This window comes from Mustelus asterias, chromosome 1, assembly GCF_964213995.1.
Source record: "Mustelus asterias chromosome 1, sMusAst1.hap1.1, whole genome shotgun sequence".
Lineage (NCBI taxonomy): Eukaryota > Metazoa > Chordata > Chondrichthyes > Carcharhiniformes > Triakidae > Mustelus > Mustelus asterias.
In genome coordinates this window covers 160,714,480-160,735,734 of record NC_135801.1, presented here as the reverse complement: position 1 = coordinate 160,735,734, position 21,255 = coordinate 160,714,480, and the positions used below count along the sequence as shown (strand labels likewise).

At 42.2% G+C, this 21,255-nt stretch overlaps 1 protein-coding gene across 1 annotated transcript in view; it reads right to left on the bottom strand.

Annotated features, from left to right (window-relative positions):
* Positions 1 to 21,255, bottom strand: part of spag8 (sperm associated antigen 8) — a 38,350-nt gene that overhangs the window by 6,365 nt on the left and 10,730 nt on the right. The window contains exons 2-5 of the mRNA XM_078226286.1: positions 19,342 to 19,513; positions 15,742 to 15,787; positions 9,598 to 9,718; positions 7,463 to 7,525 (exon numbers count right to left, since the gene is read on the bottom strand). Coding sequence (XP_078082412.1) covers positions 7,463 to 7,525; positions 9,598 to 9,718; positions 15,742 to 15,787; positions 19,342 to 19,513 — 402 coding nt within the window. The remainder of the gene's footprint in view (positions 1 to 7,462; positions 7,526 to 9,597; positions 9,719 to 15,741; positions 15,788 to 19,341; positions 19,514 to 21,255) is intronic.

The following is a 21,255-nucleotide window of genomic DNA, read 5'->3' as shown; positions in this document are numbered from 1 at the left end:
CTCTGATTAGGCACTTTACAGCCTTCCGGACTGAACGTTGAGTTCAACACCTTCAGATTGTGAACTCTCTCCTCCACCTTCACTCCATTTCCATAATTTTTTTCATTTCTTGCATTGATTTATTTTTCCATTCTCCCCCTTTTTTTCTTATCCTGCTTTCCATCCTTTTTCCCTTACCACTGTCTCCCCTCCCCCTACTCTACCCCACTATGGCCATCTCTTACCTGTTCCAGGTTGTCTTTTGACACACAGCTTACCTTTGTTCTGACATTTACACATTCTGATCTCTTAACATGTCACTATTAGTACCTTTCTTTTTTTTTGATATGTTTGTTGAAAATTTTCTTATATTTTACATACAAACAAACACAGATACAGATCCACACGGTGCTCGCGTGTACTGGGCACAGGGCTCCCCGAGGCCAGGGGACAAGCCCCTGGTACCCCCGACACCCACCCCGCCCAAGTCCCGTCTAATTGCAGCGGAAAGAGAGACAGCGAAGGAGAGAGAAGAAAGAAAGTGAGAGGGAAAAGAGAAAAGTTCTCGTGTTTGTCCCTGCACCTCGGCAGGGTGGGTGGACGTACTCAGGTAAAGGGCCAGGTAAAGTGCACCATCAATCGGCGGGGCGGGGGGGAGAATTCTGTGGGAGCACCCAGGGTCCTGGGGCCATTGGGTATTTACTCACGTGGCTCCAACTGCAGTGTCCCAACATGCGCTATAAATGATTGCCAGGTCTTATAGAACCTAGCAGTGGACCCATGTAGTGTGCACCTCATCTTCTCCAGCTTAATGGTATCTACCACCTCCTTCACCCACTGAGAGTGCATCGGGGGTGCACCTGATTTCCGCCGAAACAGGATTAGTCATCTTGCCAGGAGTGTAGTGAAAGCTACAAAATCCACTTGGAATTTCGGCAGCAATGGATTTAAAGGCACGACCCCAAACAGGGCAGCCTGGGGGGGATGCAGTTATGTTCCGATCTAGCGTTACTGCAATCGTCTCAAATATCAATTCTAGTAGTTATACAGTGGTGGGCAAGCCCAGAATATATGCAAAAGGGTGGCAGAGTTTGCCGGCACCGTTCACAAATGGGACATGTGCCTGGGTACATTCCAGAGAGCCGAACGCTAGTTAATATGGTCTGTGTAGGAGTTTACATTGTATCACACCCAACCTGGCACAAATTAGGAGGAGTGTACTCGATGTAGCACCATGTCCCAATCCTCCTCCGAGAACTCCTCCCCCAGATCTCGTTCCCATAAAGATTTAACTACTGATAGAGAGTTTTGTTGGGCAAGAATCTGAGAATAAAGAACAGAAATGATACCACGCATAGTAATAGAAGGCACTAAGAAGATGTCAATGGAGGCACGTGGTGGGAGCGTGGGAAATTGTGGGTCGGCCCTATGCACAAAGTCTCGAGTTTGCAAAGGTCTGAAAAAGTGCATTGCAGGTAGAGCAAACTTATCCACCACCTGCTGGAATGACGCAAACACGCCATCCACATACAAGTCCCGGAATGTTCTGATCCTGTGCTTGGCCCATATGTTGAAGGCACCGACCAAAACAGACGGAGGACAAAAATGGTTAGCCGATACTGGGGAGACCAGCGACCAGGCCTGAAACTCAAAGTGGCATCTAAATTGCATCCAAATTCTAAGAGTTGGCTTGACAAGTGCACTCCTAGTATACTGGGAAGAGGGAAAATTTACCAGGGAGCATATCAAGGCAGCCAGGGAAGAGGGAACACAGGAGGAAGATTCTAACTGCAGCCACAGGGAACCTCCTGTTACCTCTCTCTCTGCACCCAACACACTACCCACTCTCATAGCGGCTGCCCAATAATAAAACAGAAAATTTGGCAATCCCATATCCCCCTCCTGTTTAGGGCTTTGCAAGACTGTCCTCCGCATTCTTGGGTTTTTCCTATTCCAGGCAAAGCTTGAAATGAGCCAATCAAGTCTGTGAAAAAAGAATTTGGGGATGAACACCGGGATGCACTGAAGAAGATATAAAAACCTAGGTAGCATGTTCATCTTCAGTGCATTGATACGGCCCACTAACGATAACGGGAGAATGGACCAACGTTTGAGGTCCTGTTCTGTCCACCCCATGAGTGGAGCAAAGTTAGCTCCAAAAAGCCCACTAAATTTGCTTGTCACTTGCGCTCCCAAGTAAGTAAACTGTCTAGTGACAATCTTGAAAGGCAGGGTGTGGAGCGGGAGGCTACCGAGCCGCTGCATTCAAAGGAAGGAGCTCACTCTTATTCAAGTTAAGCTTGTACCCCGAAATACAACCAAATCTCTCTAGTATAGATAAGACATCGGGAATCAAGTTGGACGGGTCGCCGACATACAATAGCAGGTCGTCCGCGTGCAGCAATACTCTCCATTCGATTCCCTCCCGACCAATCCCCACCACTTGTTTGCTGTTGCGAAAAGCCACAGCAAGAGGTTTGATAGCAATGGCAAATAACAGGGGGGAGAGGGGGCATCTTTGCCTAGTGCCCTGAGACAAAGGGAAAAAAACTGAATGCACCACGTTTGTCCGGACTGAGACTAAAAGGGCGGAGTACAGTATTTTGATCCAAGAGATGAGTTTTGGGCCGAACCTACCGAGAGCATAAAATAAATAATCCCATTCCACCCGATCAAATGCTTTTTCAGCATCCAGCGAGATTAACATCTCTGGTAGCTTGGTGGTGGCAGGCATATACATAATGTTAAACAGCTGCCGAATATTCGAGTACATATGTCTATTTTTAATGAACCCAGTCTGGTCAGGCGAGATGACAGAGGGCAGAATGTCCTCCAAGCGAATGGCTAGAATCTTGGAGATCAGTTTGAGATCCACATTCAGCAGAGATCGGTCTACAGGAGCTGCAGATTTGCAGGTCTTTATTCTTTTTAAGGATAAGTGAAATTGTCGCTTACCTCAAAGTCTGCGGGAGAGAGCGGTTCTCATATGATTCATTGATCATGCGCAGTAGCAGGGGAGCCAACCTATTCATAAATTTTTTGTAGAATTTGATGGGCTACCCATCTGGTCCCGGACATTTCCCACTTGGCATAGTTCTGGCCGCCCTAACAATTTCTTCAATGTCGATTGGTTTGTCTAGTGCTGCAGCCTCTCCCCTGTCCACCACGGGGAGATTCAGTGCCCCAAAGAACTCCTGAAAGTCCGCCTCATTGGCGGTATTCTCCGAGCTATAGAGGGTTGAATAAAAGTCCCTAAAGAGTTCATTTATTCACTATGGATCAGTAGAGACCCCATTTGGAGTCTGCATTTGTGGTATTAGACATTTGGCGGAGAATTGGCGCAGCTGATGAGCTAGTACCCTTCTTAACCATAATCACCATCATTTACATTCCCTTTGTACTTTTGTCCATAACAACTTTGTCAATCTCTCCTTGTGTCTGCGTGGGATTCCTCCAGGTGCTCCGGTTTCCTCCCACAGTCTGAAAGATGTGCAGGTTAGGTGCATTGGCCATGCTAAATTCTCCCTCAATGTACCCGAAAAGGCACCTGAGTGTGGCGACTAGGGGATTTTCACAGCAACTTAATTGCAGTGTTAATGTAAGCCTACTTGTGACAATAATAAATAAACTTTAAACTTAAACTCTCGCTGGCCCTCTATCATAGCTCCAACCCCTTACCCACTACACTATAAATCACATCCGATTTTCAGCTGTCTTCAGCATGACGAAGAGTTATCCAGACTCAAAACGTTAGCTCTATTCTCTCTCAGAGATGCTGGCAGAGTAGCTGAGATTTTGCAACATTTTCTGTTTTTGCGTCCTCCTCGGTGCTTCCTCCTGCTCAATCTCTCTGTCACTACTGCTGCAAGTCTCTGACCCATGCAACTTTACCATGTGGCTCCCTTCTGGTAGTGAATGATCGGTAAATTTATATTAATATCTTCTGAATAGTCTATATCAGATTATTCAATTATCTCCTCAAAAATTGAGACCTAATGCATCAAAAACTATGCTAATTATTCCTTCAGGCCTCTTTGATCTTCAGATGGTCACATACCGCCACCCATAAAATGCTCAAGTATTTTCTCCAGAATGGATAAAACTGTTTCCAATGCTGCTTTGTCTCTTAGAGTTATCATGGACAAATGATGCGACTCCCAATCTTGTTTCTAATTCAATCATGTCTTTTCCAAAAAAATCTTTATCTTCAGTTTTGATTTCCTCATTCAGCCACCGATCTTGCTAATTTCCTCCTTCTTCTTCTCCAGGGGATTTATTTCTTTCCCCCATTCTTTTTGTTTTTGTCCTTCAAGGAATGTGGGCATCGCTGGCTAGGCCAGCAGTTACTGCCTATCCCTAATTTCCCTTGAGAAGGTGGTGATTGAGCTCCATCAACCACTGTAGGCTTACAGGGGTCTTAATATTTTCTTATTTGTCTTCTGTTTGGTTTTCCGATTCCTTTTGTAATTCAGCATTCTTTAACATTCTATAGACTAACCGTGTGTTCTTTTAACGTTTCACTGCTACATATTCTGAAAAGATCAGCCATGATCTTATCGAATGGCGGAGCAGTCTCAAGGGGCCAAATGGCCAACTCCTGCTCCTAGTTCTTGTGTCCCATGTTCAAATATTCACATCTTAGACTGAAGTCTCCATGGGGGATGATGTGCTATATGCAACAAAATTGGAAGTATATTCTACTTAAACCGATTTATAAAGTGAGATTCTCTGGCCTCCCTTCAGCGTTTTTCTTAGTGATGAGAGGCGATGTGCTGTTTGCTGGCAGTGGGATCTTCTGGTCCCGCCACTGTCAATGGGAATTCACATTGAAGCCACCCATGTCAATGAGAAACCCACGGCAGGGGGTGCGCCATCAGTCGGACCAGAGAATCCCGCCAGCGTGAACTGCTGGAGAATTCCAGCCATAATTTAAAAAATATATATAGTGGATGTCGGAAAATATTTTCCCACTATTATATGCTGCATAGCTATTAGTTCGAGTAGCTATGGTGGATAGATAAGTGGTATAGCAGCAAATTATCCATCCCATGTTGTGAATTTTCCATATGGAAATACTTGAACTTTCACCCCATGATTTTAGATGTCGCAAATCTTTTCACTTTACCCCTAACAGATTAGAAATCTACCATGTTCTCCATAATAAAGTTGTTTTTTTGCCTAAACAACATTTTTATTTGAGTTGATCAATTGCATTTATCAATTTTAACTTTGTTGTTTTTAATACAACTGATTGTATTGCACCTGCTTTCTCTTCTTCTTAAGTCATAACCTTGCAATTGTTGTCGTATTATTCTATAGAAATAATACCACTCCTTTGCCGTGCTTGATAAATGCCGAGCTTGTAAAATGTTCTGTACTCTCTTAGTCTTATCTTGTGTCTCACAACCATGTTTTCATGATTTAAACTTGCAAATGTTTTCAAAGTTGTTCGGGAAAAACATCCCCTGAATCTCATAGCTTGCACTTGTTATTGACAAACTACTTGTCAATACCAGATTTATCCAAACTTAAAACCAACTGTTCATGTTTCTTTGCTTAATTGACCAAAATTGCTTTTCTCCTCAATAGTCACGTTTTCTAATATTTAGTATGTGACTCTAAAACAACAGAAGAATTGTAGTATTGCAATATATCACTCATCCATAAATCTTCAATATAGCTGGATTGAACCAGTTAGTTAAACCCAAGATATGATTGTTGAAATAACCTTCTGAGCTTAGCCATTTTTTTCCATTACTGTTCTAACAAGCTTCAAGCAGCTGTCAGTGTTGGCCTCCTCCTCTATACCCCCTGCCTCGTAAATCTACAGCTGTCAGTGAGATTTCTAACTATACACAGCTCCTTTTCAGATGGAACACATATATTCAACCACACAGGGATTCAGGTTAAAACAGAGAGCCCAGTGTGAGCAGAAATTCCGAATTAACTGGTCTAGATACATGAGGCATTTACTCTGGCTTTGCATAATCCAATTCAAAAGACTAGTTTTAGCAAGATTGCTTCTAGATGGAAATTAATTTTTAAGCTTCTGTAAATATTTCTGCAAATGTGTTCAGAGATGATAAAATGCTAGAATCAAGAAGTCAATTTCAGATTTTTCCCCCTTTTTAAAATGTACTAGACCATATTTTTGCAACATCAAATCTCACAATTCTGCCCTATCTTTAATTATGAAGTGGAAATTTTCAATTGAACATTATGGGATGTACGTCCAGAGTTTCCGATTTCCGATTGTACGCTGAATGTACACCCCCTAAGATGCACTGGGAGACTCTTCGGAAGTCCCGATGCACTGACAACATGGGAACTGTTCACAAGGTTTAAACCTCTGATGGCCAAGACCCCTGTCTGGAACCTTGCAAAACTTTGAATTAGAGTCAGAGACTTCAAATGGTTCATACTCACTTAACAGAATAATTACTCAGGAAAACTTAGAAGGATTAAAACTTTCACAAACTCCCCCATCCGACTCCCCGCCGCTGAACCCCCAGACAGCTCAGCTACATCCCCTACCACCTGACCACACACATTCCTACCCCCAACCACCTGAATCCCGACTTCCCGGACTCACCCGGGCGGCATGGTGGCACAATGGTTAGCACTGCTGCCTCGCAGCGCCAGGGACCTGGGTTCGATTCCTGGCTTGGGTCACTGTCAGTGCGGAGTCTGCACGTTCTCCCCATGTCTTCTGGGTTCCCTCCAGGTGCTCTGGTTTCCTCCCACAGTCCGAAAGACGTGCTGGTTAGGGGCATTGACCATGCTAAATTCTCCCTCAGTGTACCCGAACAGGCGCCGAAGTGTGACGACTAGGAGATTTTCACAGTAACTTCATTGCAGTGTTAATGTAAGCCTACTTGTGACACTAATGAATCAATAAACTTTAAACTACCGTCTCATCCATCTATTTGGCATCCTACCCCTTTACCCACTTACATGCACTCCCAACACATCACCCACTTACCTGCCACCCTACCCGCCCTTACCTACATATCTACACTCTTAACCATCTCTCCATGATTTCTGGGACCTTTGGGCTCTCTACTTACTGGAATATGGCAGCTAGTGTTGTAAAAAAGAGGGGAAGGTTTGGCTTCCCCTGATGATTACTTAGGATCTCATAGGCTATTCGGCACAGAATCTGCGACAGAACGGAGGTCTCCCAGAACAGGTACACTCCTGATTGCCAAAGATTCCTGGGTTTGGAGGCCCAGGCCAAGAATGTGGAGCCCCATCTTAGGGTAAGAAATTAGGAACGCAATGATTGCCACTCTTCAGAGGATTCAGCCCTTTAGGTTTTCAGTTAAATTTAGATCCAAAACATTTCTTCCTTTAGTATGTAGTAAATTTCTGCGTTTAATTTCCTCCGTGAAATATTGCACACATGCAATCTACACAAATACAATTGTATAGATTCCTTTCAGCTGTTAACATGTTCCCATCTCTCAAAAGAAAATAGACTTACATGTACTTGCGTAGAATTTTCAGACCAGATCGTAATCGGCTGTTCAGTTTTGTAATTATGGCTCTATAAGTAACAGTTCATACATTAGACCACAAAACAGGTCTTGCCGATAAATGCTAATACAAACTGATAATTAAAGGCTCTATTAAATGGTTAGTTTTAAATAATGGGAAATTGAAAAACGTTTATTCATTTGCCTTTAAGTAATCCATATATATTAAGACACATAGACGCGCATTAAACAAGACTATCATTGTTAACAATACAAATAATAGAAAAGGAAGCAGGAATGAATCAGTCCTCATTATGTTCTAGAGCCTTACCATAAATGATAACTCATCTTTCTCTTTCAGGACTGGTAAAAATCTGTGCTTTCTATTATCAAATGTCCAACACTTGTAGTTTCATTTCTTTAATAGCTAGGTTGCATATGCCAGAAATTGGATATATCTGTGTTGTGGCATCTCAAGTTCTCATCCACAAAGCAGTCCTTGAGATGCCAATGTGCAATTTTCTGCATTTTGTGCCCATGGTGCTTTACAAACATCCTTGTTTGTTTTACATTCCAGCTGTTTGTAGGAAGCTGCATTTTCACAGACCAACAAAAGCTGAGTGAATTGGAGCTGGAGTCAAGACTATTGGAAATTTGGTAGCCTTTCATTTTTATCCAGTTCTAATGTCCAAATCATAAACTCCTACCCCAGTGGGTTCTGAGGCCGGGGGAGTGTGAAATTGCATGGGTAGGAACTTGCAATGACCTTACGCTGAGGTGAGCAGGGCGTCGGATGGGAAGCTTGCCCTTGCCCCATTTGAGTTTCTTAAGTGGCCAATTAATGGCCACTTAAAGGCTGTTTCCCACCCAGTTTCAATTCCTCGGTTGACGGGCAGATGAAAGCTCAGGGGAGGGGGAGCAAGTTGGAAATGAAGAAAAGTTGATGTTGAGCGGTAAGGGGGATGGGAGGTGTGCGCCTCCATCAATAGCCCCGTCCTGACTGGGAAAGCCCATCCCTTAAGTCCCAGTGACCTCCAGATCTACATCCAACACCCCTCCCTCTGGCCTATCCGCCCCGACCCTGATTCCCCCTCGCACAAGCCTTCAGGCTTTCCCTATCCTCCCACCCTATGATGCTTGACACCTACCTGGGCATCTGGTCCCGGCACTGAGGCTCTCGCAGTTTCATGCAATGCCTCTTCCAGCCTCTGCAGCGCTGTTGCTGGAGGGATTGGAGACCTGCTGGCCAATCAGATTGGCAGGACTTCCTCTTGATGAAGAGCGGAAGTCCCGCTTTATGCCAATTGATGTTTGTTTGAGCATTAAATGGCAGCGGGGCTCTCAACAGTCAGCGGGAATGTGTTCCCCGGGGAATTGGAATACTGATCTAAACTGGTCTGGTGTAATTTAAAATGGAACACCAGTAAAACAGGGAAATATGAATATTGCTCCGAACTGTTTTTTCCTTCTGGAAAGTCCCCCACCATCCTAAAAATTCAGACCCATGAATTCAGCAGTAACTTGTAGAAAGATTAAATCAGCTTCAGCAACAAAGAACAAAGAAATGCTTATCTGCTGTTAAACAAAATAGTTAAAAACAATGTCACACTCATAATCAAGGATAGGTTTTCCAGTTTCAAGTGTAACATTACAAATTAAATTACCCTCATTCAGGGGTTAGGAAATTTTTTTTTTGTACATAGGACATGAAATGCATGATTTTTCTACTCTTGGTTCAATCGGGCATCAGAGTACAATGAAGATAAACAATAGTTCATGAAGTGAAGAATCGTGAAGTATAAATGGGTTTCAAAAAGCCAAGTCAAACTTCTATGAATATTTTTTTTCGATATATTTTTAATTCTAAACAGGTTGTACAGCATTTGCTGTGAGGTATTTATTATTGTTTATAATCTGTTGCAGTTTTATTTCAATTTTTTTTCTTCTTGACTACTCTCTGAGAAATGTTATTTGACAACCCTCCCTTTTCATTGCACACATGCATTTTAAAGAAGTGTTGTGCCAAATGGCTAGACGGTTCTGCCTTTTCCATGTTTGGATGGCTGGACTTTCCTTAGTTTATTTGTACCAGGTACTGAGGCATGAAGCTAAATAAATCTGTGTTTTATACTCAGATGCTCACCATAGTAGGAGGACATGGAACAGATTTAAAACCTTCCACTTTGAAGTCACGTCCTGTCACGGACAGTGATTCCATCGGCTGGAAAGCGATGGCAGCTTCATGTGCATCGAATAATTCCTTGCTGAAACATGAAGAAAGTATGGTACAAGAGAAGGATGTTAGCAAAGGGTTCGCTGAGCATTGTATCAACCATTAAGTACATGTCTACCACTAGTGTTGTGGAAAAGCACAAAGAACTGAAGCAGGGCGGCAAGAGGCCTCCAAAATTCTCACATGCCACATATGGTTTACACATGGTGACATACACCGGATGAAACAAAACTGCTGGATTGAAGTCTGTCTGTAAAAGTCAAGTTTCATAATAAGCTGAGGAAATGTCATTCAATTAAGCCACCTAAAGTGTGGCACCTCAGCTATTTGTGTCAGAGGGGGCCATACATGAGAAGAAATTTAACAAAAGCAGATGTGCATTATGGCTAATATTTCCAAGCTAGCTTTTTTGAAAACAACTTTACTCACCAATGAATATGGTGTTACAGTAATAAAAAAAAACAATCTAAACTTCCACTGTTATTTCAACCCAACACAAAGAAGCCTTACAAGTTTCACTCTCCTGGCTAATTTCAGAAATTCGTATTGAGTATCCAATCATAGGCTGGGTACTTGGTTCGATTTCGATAGGAAGCCTAAATTAGTGAGAAAGTTGCTACGATAAAATGTAAACAACAGTTGGAAAGAAACCCAATCAGGATGAAAAGAAATTGCTGGAATTCCAAAGGGAGGTATTGTTTTCCATTTTTAATAGTTTTCAATAATGACCCGGAAAATTATTTCCAGAAATGGAATGTTGATAACTAACAAAGAAAAAGGAAGCATGAACAAAACAGTCTTACTTAATATTTCTTTCATGAAAGCAGCAGTGTGCCAGCCAGCCAGCCAGCCATTCAATCAGTTGACTTGGACTGAGCTATAGATCCACACTTGGCTGCATTATTCCCAGTCTGATAAGTTTCTATCTTTTTCAAATGTTCCAAGTGCCGTGTTAAGGAGAAAAGATCAGGTAGCAAAATGGTCTATTTCCTCTGATGTGATTTCAGTTTCGACACTAAAGTTTTAGAAATAAATGATTCAAATTGATTTGAAAATGCACATGTCTGTACTGGTACACTGTGATTGAACTTGAACACCTTAAAGGGGGGGGGGAAATTGTATATATGCCGTGAATACTGCATCTATCACAATTGTATTGAAGCATTTCAGAGCACAACATGATCTGCGTAGACAACTTAAATATCACTGGACTTTCTGAACCGACCATTTTGAAATGTCTGAAATATTCCTTTGCTTGTACTGATGCACCTCAGAATGCAACATGATCTATGTAGAAAACTTGAACATTAGTGCACTTTCTGTGATGGCTATTTCGAAATGTGTTGTAATATTCTTTCAGATATTTTATGAATGAAGTATATTTTTACAGCAAAAAAAAAGGCCTGAATTTTGCCCTCAAGGTGGGTGGCAGGAGTTGGGAACATTCCCTGCTCAGCCTGTCCACTTCGGGAGAAAGTGCTCACAAAGGTGGGACTTCATTTCAAGGGGGCCGGGTGTAGGCTGAGGCCAGGCCACCTAACCCAGGAAGAGGTTTGGAGGCAGCAACAGGGTTACTGGGTGCAGAGGCAGGCTGTTTAAAAGGCCTGCCTCGCTGCTGTGAGACTTCACCCCAGTTAAAATAAAAATACAATGACCCCCCCAGCCCGCACATCCTCATTTTCCCAATGCCCTATTCATGCCACCTCATACTCACATGCTAGGACATGGCCCCTCCCCACCTACTCTACATGACTCCAACACTCCTTATGTCAAGCTATAGCACTTCCATGACCTTCGACCCTCTATACACTATACAGAACCAATGAAACCTACAGTGACAGTTGGATGTATTAAAAAAAGTTTTAAAAATAAATTTATTCATTCATTACTTTCCACTGTGTTAGAAGATACCTTGTAATGAAATGACATGTGTCAATCATCTAGCATCAATAATGGAACCCACAGACAATTGAAATCATTTAAACGTGTGTAAATTTGACTGTGGTGAGAGACAGAATGATTAATCAAGCAATCTTTTCTCTGTGGTTTGGCTGTTTCAACAAGAGTAATGAATATCTGGATTCTCAGCCAAGTATACATAATGAGGCTTGGCTCAATGGGCATAGAGGTGCCATAGCTTGGTATAATGAGCATGAGGGGCCTTGGGAAGTGGGGTGGTGGGGTGGGGGGAGGTGGGGGGCGGGTGGAGGGGAGGCTTACCTTGGCATGGGACCATGAGGTATTCACCTTTTAAAAGGACCCCACATGAAGTCAAGACAATTCCTCTGAGCCTCAACTCTTTAAACTGCTGGTTGATTGGCCAGGTTAAAATTGCCCCTGAGATGCGTAGGTTAGAGGGATTAGCGGGTAAATATGTGGGGGTAGGGCCTGGGTGGGATTGTGGTCGGTGCAGACTCGATGGGCCGAATGGCCTCCTTCTGCACTGTAGGGTTTCTATGATGATTTCTATGATTTCTATGCTGATCTGAGTCCATGAAAATTGCAGAGGAGTAGGACATGTCTATCTCTGCAATGGAGCCAGCCAGATCAGGAGTGTCAGGTGATAGGGACCAGCATGCACCCTTTGGCCATTCTCCCAAAAATCAGACAACTTAGGAATGGGAGTTGGGAATCCCGGAACTGGGACCGCTGCCATTTTTAAAGGGCTCCCAAATTATCTTGACTCAGTATAAACTAAGCCCAAAGAGTTTAGTAACCAAATGATTATCAAAGCAGCATATTGCACATGTGTGTGTGTGTGTGCTTCTGGTTAGGGAGGATTGAATCGATCAGTCTGGGTTGGAGTCAAACAACTTGATGCATCAAACAGCTTGGTGCATTTCTTGTCTCGAGTAACCTAGTGGACCATTCGGTCAGACCTAGTGTCCCATACACATTGTGCTCACATGTTCATTATGCGGTTTGAGTATTCTACAATATCAGAATTGAGATTAATATTGGGATCCTTGTAAACCTACAAGATGCACAGATCTGAAGTTACCAAGCCAAGAGAACACAAATGAATCTAGGGAAGTGTGAGGTCCATAGAGAGCAGTTCTGGGGTGGGTCAGATCACAACACATGTAACATTATTCCTCTATGGCAGGGGTCTCCAAACTACGGCCCGGGTCACATCCGGCCCGCAGCAACTTGAAATATTTATAAATAATAAAACTAATTATTTCCCTTCGTTTTTTTTCCCAACCACGTGGTCAGACAGTTGACACAAGCAGTTCCTGTCCGCCGCGCTCCTTCCCATATGACGAGAGTGGTGTTGGCTTGGCGAACCCTCATTTTGAGTCAGATATACCCTTCAGTTATGGAAGGAAAAAAGAAAAGAAAAGTGGACAGTGAATGCCGCCTGTTTAATGAAGAATGGGGCATAAAGTACTTATTTGTACAAGCAGGTGATAAAGCCTTGTGTGTCGTATGCAACGAAACTGTTGCAGTTTTGAAGGAGTACAATGTACGTCGGCACTATGAGACCAAACATGAACCAAGTTATTCCCAATTCACAGGAACACAGCGTTTGGAAAAATTTGAATCAATGCAACGCAGATTGCTTTCCCAACAAGCTTTTTTTACGCAGAAGAGAACTGAAATGAAGCTTTAACCAGGGCCAAACTAGCTTATGCGTTGGCTAAAAGAGGAAAGCCATTCACTGACGGAGATCTCATCAAAGAGTGTATAATGGAAGCAGTGGAAGAGTTATGCCCAGAAAAAGCAAATCTGTTCAAAATCGTCAGTCTTGCACCAAATACTGTTGCTCGTAGAATTGAGGATATAGGAAGCAATATATTGAATCAAATTGTAGACAAAGCAAGAAATTTTCAGTTGTATTCTCTCGCACTTGATGAATCGACTGACGTGTGTGACACATCACAACTCCTAGTATTCATCCATGGCGTTGACAGTGAATTTAATGTCACACAAGAATTAGCATCAGTGCATAGCATGCACAGCACAGTAACTGGAGAAGACACCTTCAAAGAATTGCAAAAAACTGTGTTAGAATATAACCTGGAGTGGAATAAACTACAATGCGTGACAATTGATGGAGGAAAGAACATGTCTGGGGTGAAGAAAGGTTTGGTTGGACAAATCACAAAAGCTTGTGAGGTTGGTGGATTCTCAAAGCCCATGTTTCTGCATTGTATTATCCATCAACAAGCATTGTGCGGAAAATATGTGGATATGTCTTGCGTTCTGAAACCTGTTGTTTCAACAGTGAATTTCATTCGATCTCACGGGCTTAATCATCGCCAGTTTCGTGATTTTCTGAAAGAAACTGATTCTGAGTTTGTTGACTTGCCTTATTATACAACAGTTCGATGGCTTAGTTGTGGAAAGGTTCTATCACGGTTCTTTCAGCTCTGGAAGGAAATTGATTCCTTTCTCACAGAGAAGAATCGACCCGAACCACTTTTATCAAACACTGACTGGCTTTGGAAATTGGCATTTTCTGCAGACGTGACAGGCCAAATGAATCAATTGAATCTGAAGTTGCAAGGTGAAACAAATTTGATTTGTGATCTATTCGCGCCTGTCAAGGCATTCAGGGCAAAACTGATGCTATTTCAAGGACAGCTGAAAGTTCATAACTTGGTTCATTTTCCATGTTGTGAAAAATTTCATGAAGAAAGTGAAGCAGAATTTCCTTCTTCATTTGCAACAGAAATCATTAAGGACTTGCAAAAACAATTTCAGGAACAATTCCATCAATCTTGATGGAAACACAGATGAAATAAAGCTGTTTCAAAATCCATTTGACTGCAATGTTGAAACACTCCCAAGTCAGTTTCAAATGGAAATTATTGATCTCCAATCAGATGACATGCTGAAAGACAAGTATAAAGAAGGAAATCTGATCCAATTTTATAAATCTTTGCAGCCTGAGCAGTTTCCAAATTTGAAGCGATTTGCTTGTGGATTTGCATCAGTTTTTGGTACAACGTACCTGTGTGATCAAACATTTTCAAAAATGAAGTATGTAAAGTCCAAATATCGAGCAAACTTATCTGATGAGCATTTGAAGTCCATTCTAATAATTGGCTCCTCAAGCTTGAAACCTCAGTTCAGCAATATTTTGAAATTAAAAAAGCAGTTCCATCATTCCCATTAATCTTGTGCAAAACTTCATGATTTGTTGGTTACGATTGAAAGCTCGAATTGCCAGAATTGTGTAGAAAGGTGCAGACTGAATTTATTTTTGTTCGACCTTTATTAATGGTTCAAGTTTATTTTGAATTTCTTTGCTTTGTTTTACTGAAGTTCTTTCTTGGGGCGTGTTTATTTTTCTTAGTGTGTGCCACAAAATTGGGCAAATTCTCATTTCAGGTAAACATTTGTAAAATTTCAGTAAATAAAATTAATTTAAAAATGAATAGCCTGCTTTTCTCATCTGCAGTTAAATAATTGATTATTTTGTCAGAGCATTTGCTAATGTTTGACATTTTTACTCATTATGTATCATTTCTCAGTGGAAGCACGACATTGTTTCTTTGTAATTGTCACATTTCTCTTTTGTTCTGAATCATATCATGCTGATTACAAAAAAGATCCAAATAAAACTTATTCATTCATTTAAATTTTATTCATTCATTTATAAAACTAATTTTTTTCTTTGGCCCGCGAAAATGTGTAAAATATACGATGTGGCCCTCGTACTGAAAAGTTTGGAGACAGCTGGTCTATGGTAACAACCCCTCCAACAGACAATCATTAAAAAAAAGTTGTCTTACAATTACAAAAGGTTATTAACTAACATTTTTTGTAATTATCATAATCAGAATCACAGCCTAAAATTGGTCTTTTTTTTGGCATGTGATGCAACGATAGAGTTACCGGTTTTAACCATGTCGACCATGAGGTCCCTGGAAGACAAGCTTGAAAAGGTCCGAATATTAACAATTCAGGACTGAAAATTATCAAAGGGAGTTTCGGGGTGGAATATGGCTCAAAGGAGAAGCGAGTTGAGCTTGGTATTGGGAACACAGTAAATTTTAATATCTCAGATAACTAGAATTCTCCTCTCCCAGCCTCGAACCCACTTACCTTATTTTGTGGTACATGTACTTTTCAATAAGTTGTTTCTTTATTCCTGGACGAAAAACAAAGGGAGATTGCATGTGTAGCACAAGCATACATAACAGCCAACTTAATCTTAGCAACACTTATGATATGAATCTTGCAATTAACAATAGATGCTGGAATATATATTGCAGTTTAATTTCTTATTTAGGAATATGAACAAGATTGACAAAGTAGCTCCAGGCAAGTTATTCCCTGTAGTCAGGACTTTAAATGTATAGATCAAGGTACCATTTTTTACCATGGTGGGGAGCCTCTTCATTATGGTGAAAATGACGAGCTCAAAGTCCTACCTCTGAACACAATACATCCTATTTTAGCGGGGACAAAACTGCATTGGGCCAGGGTTTGCATATGCACAGTTCACAGAGGGAGCTGGCCCTTTACATCACTAGCTGCATCCCCTGAAGTGGAATTTTTTTAGGTCAGGAGTCTGAAACCCGGAAAACACAATCAGAGCTGACCTGACCTTGGTGGATTGCAGAGGTTCAAGATGGCAGATCACTGCTACTTTCTCACCGGCAATTATGGAAGAGCGATGAACGCTGACCTAACCAGTGATGCCCACACCCCATGAATGAATACAAAACAAGTAGATGAGCAGAATTCTCCGGTCAAGTCGTGGCGGGACTGGTTTTGAACAAGAATGGAAAATCTGGAGTTCCAGCCAAAATTCCATTCCCTTTCCCTTTCAATGGCACCAGGAAATCCCAGTCATGATGGGACGGTAGAATTTCGGCCAATATTTCTGTGGCTGGTTCAGCTAAGTTTCTGCTCAATAGTAACCCTGAGGAGTGGGATTCAGCGATGGTGATGCTTTTGAATGTCAAGAAGAGACGGTTATATTGTTGGAGATGGTCATTGTCTGACACGTGTGCGGTGATATTTGCTGCTTATCAGCTCAAGCCTGAATATTGTCCAGATTTGCTGAAAGTAGGCATGGACTATTTCATTATATGAGGAGTTACAGATGGAACTGAACATTGTGCAATCATCAATGGAAGAGGGAAATTGATGGTAATTGCAGCAAGCTTCCTTGCCCATGTTTGACTTGTTGCCACAACATTTGTGGTATTCAGAGTCAATTTTGTTGACTCCCAGGGACACTCAGTCTCTCCAATTATGCCGCTGCTTTTAGTGGGTCTGTCTTATTGGTGGGACAGGATATACCCAGGGATGGTGGTGTCTGGGATATTGCCTGTAAGGTGTGATTCAGTGAGGTTTTTTTAATTCATTCATAGGATACGTGCGTTGTTGGCTGGCCAGTATTTATTGCCCATCCCCAGTTGCCCTTGGAGGGCAGTTGAGAGTCAACCACATTGATGTGGCTCTGGAGTCACATGTAGGCCAGACCAGGTAAGGACGGCAGATTTCCTTCCCTAAAGGAAGGGAAATCTGGACATTAGTGAACCAGATGAGTTTTTCCGACAATTGACAATGGTTTCATGATCATCAGTAGATTCTTAATTCCAGATTTTTTCATTGAATTCAAGTTCCACCATCTTGCCATGGCGGGATTCGAACTCGGATCCCCAGAACATTAGCTGAGTTTCTGGATTAATAGTCTAGCGATAATACCACGAGGCCATCGCCTGCCCAAATGACTATGTCAGACTGTTGCTTGACCAGTCTGTGGAACAGTTCTTCCATTTTTTACAAATTCTCCAGACCTGTGTGAGAAACACTTTGCAGGGTTGATGGGTCAAGCTGCTCCTTTGTTGTATCCAGTGTCTAGGTTGATGCCAGGTGACCCCTCTGATTTCAAATCTTGTTTGACCTTTTCAGAGCAGTTTGATACAACTGAATGGCTTGCTGGGCTATTTCAGAGAGCATTTAATAGTCAACCACATTGTTGTGGTTCTGGAGTTACGTGTAGGCCAGACTGGGTAAGTAACAGTCCGTAAGGAACAACCCAGTAACTTCATGGTCACCATGGACTGCGACAATTTTTTAAAATGTCAATTAAAATTGTCTCAGCTGTTGTGGTCCAGGTCTCTGGATTACTGGTTCATTCGCATTACAACAAATCTACCATTCCATTCTATTTATGAATGCATAATCCTGCTGAAGAGACATATCTGCACTCTCATTTTGATTTGAATTTGTATCGTGAATTTAATGGCACGCATTCAAAAAATATATTTTAAACCTTACAAAAGAATACTTAAATCAACTTATTTTTCATGGATGAGTACAAAGCTCAGAGCATTCAAAATTTAGCTTCCAAATATACAGTCAGATATTTCATTTGGAAACTTCTCACATCAAAGACACAAAATGGACCTCCCTATTGCACAGGCACCAGGAGTCATTTGACAAGCCAGTTAATGTTCTCTGGGTTAGAGAGTTTTTCTGATATCTGGAAAGGTTGGCCTTGTACATAAGAGATCAGCATTGGAGGAGAGTTATGGCTTGATGCTGCTGCTGTAGTACAGGAGTAGGTTATAGCAATTAGCTAAGCGGGGAAGGCATATTTCCCCCATCACTGTGGCTGTTGTGAGTTTTTCAGGAACCAGCACACATCTAATTTAGATATTTAAATCAGGGTCCTATGTTGGCCCTGGAACATCACCAACATGTTCGAGCAGAGGTCACCAGCAGCAATCGGGAGTGGAATTCCTGACTATCTTTTTCCCTCTTCCTTTGTCTGGCACGACTGAAACCAATTGTAACAGCGTAATAAATTTATACGTGTAATGACTTCAATGAGGCTATTGGGGTTGGCTTCTTAGAATATGAACTTCCCGATTGAGCTCTTTATTGCTTGTCCAATCAGGGAGCCTTTGTTGTATATATATAACTGGGAGTGTCAGGTCTCCTGGCATTCCGGATGCTGACTCAGAACCTGTAACACTCTATGAACTTAAATGGAGCACGGTAGCACAGTGGTTAGCACTGCTGCTTCACAGCTCCAGGGACCTGGGTTCGATTCCCAGCTTGGGTCACTGTCTGTGTGGAGTTTGCACATTCTCCTCGTGTCTGCGTGGGTTTCCTCCGGGTGCTCCGGTTTCCTCCCACAGTCCAAAGATGTGCAGGTTAGGTTGATTGGCCATGCTAAAATTGCCCCTTAGTGTCCTGGGATGCGTAGATTAGAGGCATTAGCGGGTAAAATATGTAGGGATATGGGGATAGGGCCTGGGTGGGATTGTGGTCGGTGCAGACTCGATGGGCCAAATGGCCTCTTTCTGTACTGTAGGGTTTCTATGAATTGAAAATAAGGGAATCTGGGGAAGGGGTACGGCCTCTTCTGACTTATTTCAAAAGGCTGCAATTGGGGTAACTTAGCACAGGCCAGGAAATGATCACTCAACTATCTTTATCAATAGGTAGAGGACAGAAATCAACGGGAAATCATTGAAAAATGGATTGCGTTTTTTTGGTTTGATTTACTAAATTGTTGAAAAAAGATGCAGTAGACTTAATTGATATTCACATGAATGCCATGCATGTAATACAGTAACTGAACTAAATTTTGTACATAACAAGCATCCATGTAAGTTCGTAAAGAACTGCAGTGAGAATAAGTGTTCTGAAAATCCATTTCTCTTTTCCATTAATAGTTACCTTTTTCCCGTTCTGGGGGTCCCGTGGGAGGAGGGTATGATTCTCTATAAGTGGTTCGGTCAGATATGTGTGACAAGTATTCAGTGCTGATTAGACCTTTGTGCCCCTCCTTGAATGCTAAAGCATTTGAAGTGGTCTTCTCTTCATCTTCATCTATAGGAGCTGACATTCTCTAAAATCAGAGTTGAAGAAAAGGTCAATGGGTATTAAATTGCACCACGAGAGTATTCATCACAGTCTTCATATCATTTCTTAATGATCAGTATTTGCCACTTAGCTGAATTTGAGATTACAAAATCAAATCTACAACGCAAAGCACTGATACATAGACATCTTGTGGCAAAGTCAGGATTTTAAAAATTCTCCTCAAATGTCAAGTGAACTTTTTTCGAAGACTCAGACAGTGAGTGCTATTAGACTAATTGAATGTAAGGAGCTCCATGCCCTAATTCTGTCATTAGCTGGCATCCACATGCACTCACTTGTTCTTCGAGTTTTTAGATGTCCCATGATTAGGTGCGAATGCCTAGTTGACCTTTTCCATTCCTTTTCCAGAACATGGTAACATAACCAATTTCAGTATTCTAAGTGTCCTGTCAGCTTTTAGCTCACTCAGGACACTCTGCAGTCACTAATTCGCGATGTGGAGATGCCGGCGTTGGACTGGGGTAAACACAGTAAGAAGTCTCACAACACCAGGTTTAAGTCCAACAGGTTTATTTGGTAGCAAAAGCCACTAGCTTTCGGAGTGCTGCCCCTTCGTCAGGTGAGTGGGAGTTCCATTCACAAACAGGGCATATAAAAACATAAACTCAATTTACAAAATAATGGTTGGAATGCGAGTCTTTACAGGTAATCAAGTCTTAAAGGTACAGACAATGTGAGCGGAGATCACTAATTCACCCACAGACCAGGGAGCTCTTCCCATCCATCCTCCTTTATGGAAGTATTTTATAATACATCAGTAAAAGACGGTTGTTTAAAGTGTGACAATGTCTGAGAGGAGACTGTCAATTTGCAGATAATGATTAATAAATGGCAGAGGTGTTTCATAAATGCCTCATGTCAAACATGACTATGGAGAAGTTGTGAGGGAAGTTTCTGCTCAATCAGTGGATGTGCCTCTGTTATTAAGGGTGCGCTGATGGGTGAAGAATCCAATCCTGGATTCATATGCTCAGCTCCACATATTATATTGAAAACCAAAGGGGATGGTTAGCCATGTTGCTGTGTATGACTTGTAAGCTAGTTTAGGTAAGGCCAGGGGATTTCCTTCCCTAAAGCTCTCAACCTCACAGCCTCAAAGTCATTCCAATCAAACTGGCAAACCCATTGTGGTCTGTTGGTGGGCTAAGAAGTCTTTTTCAAATCAGGCCACTACTAGTGAGGATCAGAGTAAAAGAGTGAAGATCATGGATCAGGGCTGTGGATCAGGATCGAGAGTGGGGTTGGGGGGGGAATGTTGGGAAAAATGGGTGGTGGTTGGGGGGGACACCTTTCATGTTGAGTTGTGGTGAGCATTTCAGCTTTTCCCACATTGACATATTATTTATCTTCTTGGTTGCTCAGCATTCAGTAGGAGCATTTCCCTAAGTACATTCTGCAATGATGCAACTGCCCCAGGGCAAGCCGATATTGGAACAGGGACCACAATTAGATGTTATGATGTTTTGCTGCTTATTTTCATAGACAAAGGTAATAATGCCTGCTTCAGGCAAGGAAACCTGGCAAGGGCAGCACGGTGGCGCAGTGGTTGGCACTGCTGCCTGACAGTGCCAGGGACCTGGGTTCAATTCCAGATGACTGTCTGTGGAGTTTGCACATTCTCCGCATGTCTGTGTGGGTTTCTTCCAGGTGCTCCAGTTTCCTCCCACAGTCCAAAGTGTGCAGGTTAGGTGCATGTTAAATTGACCC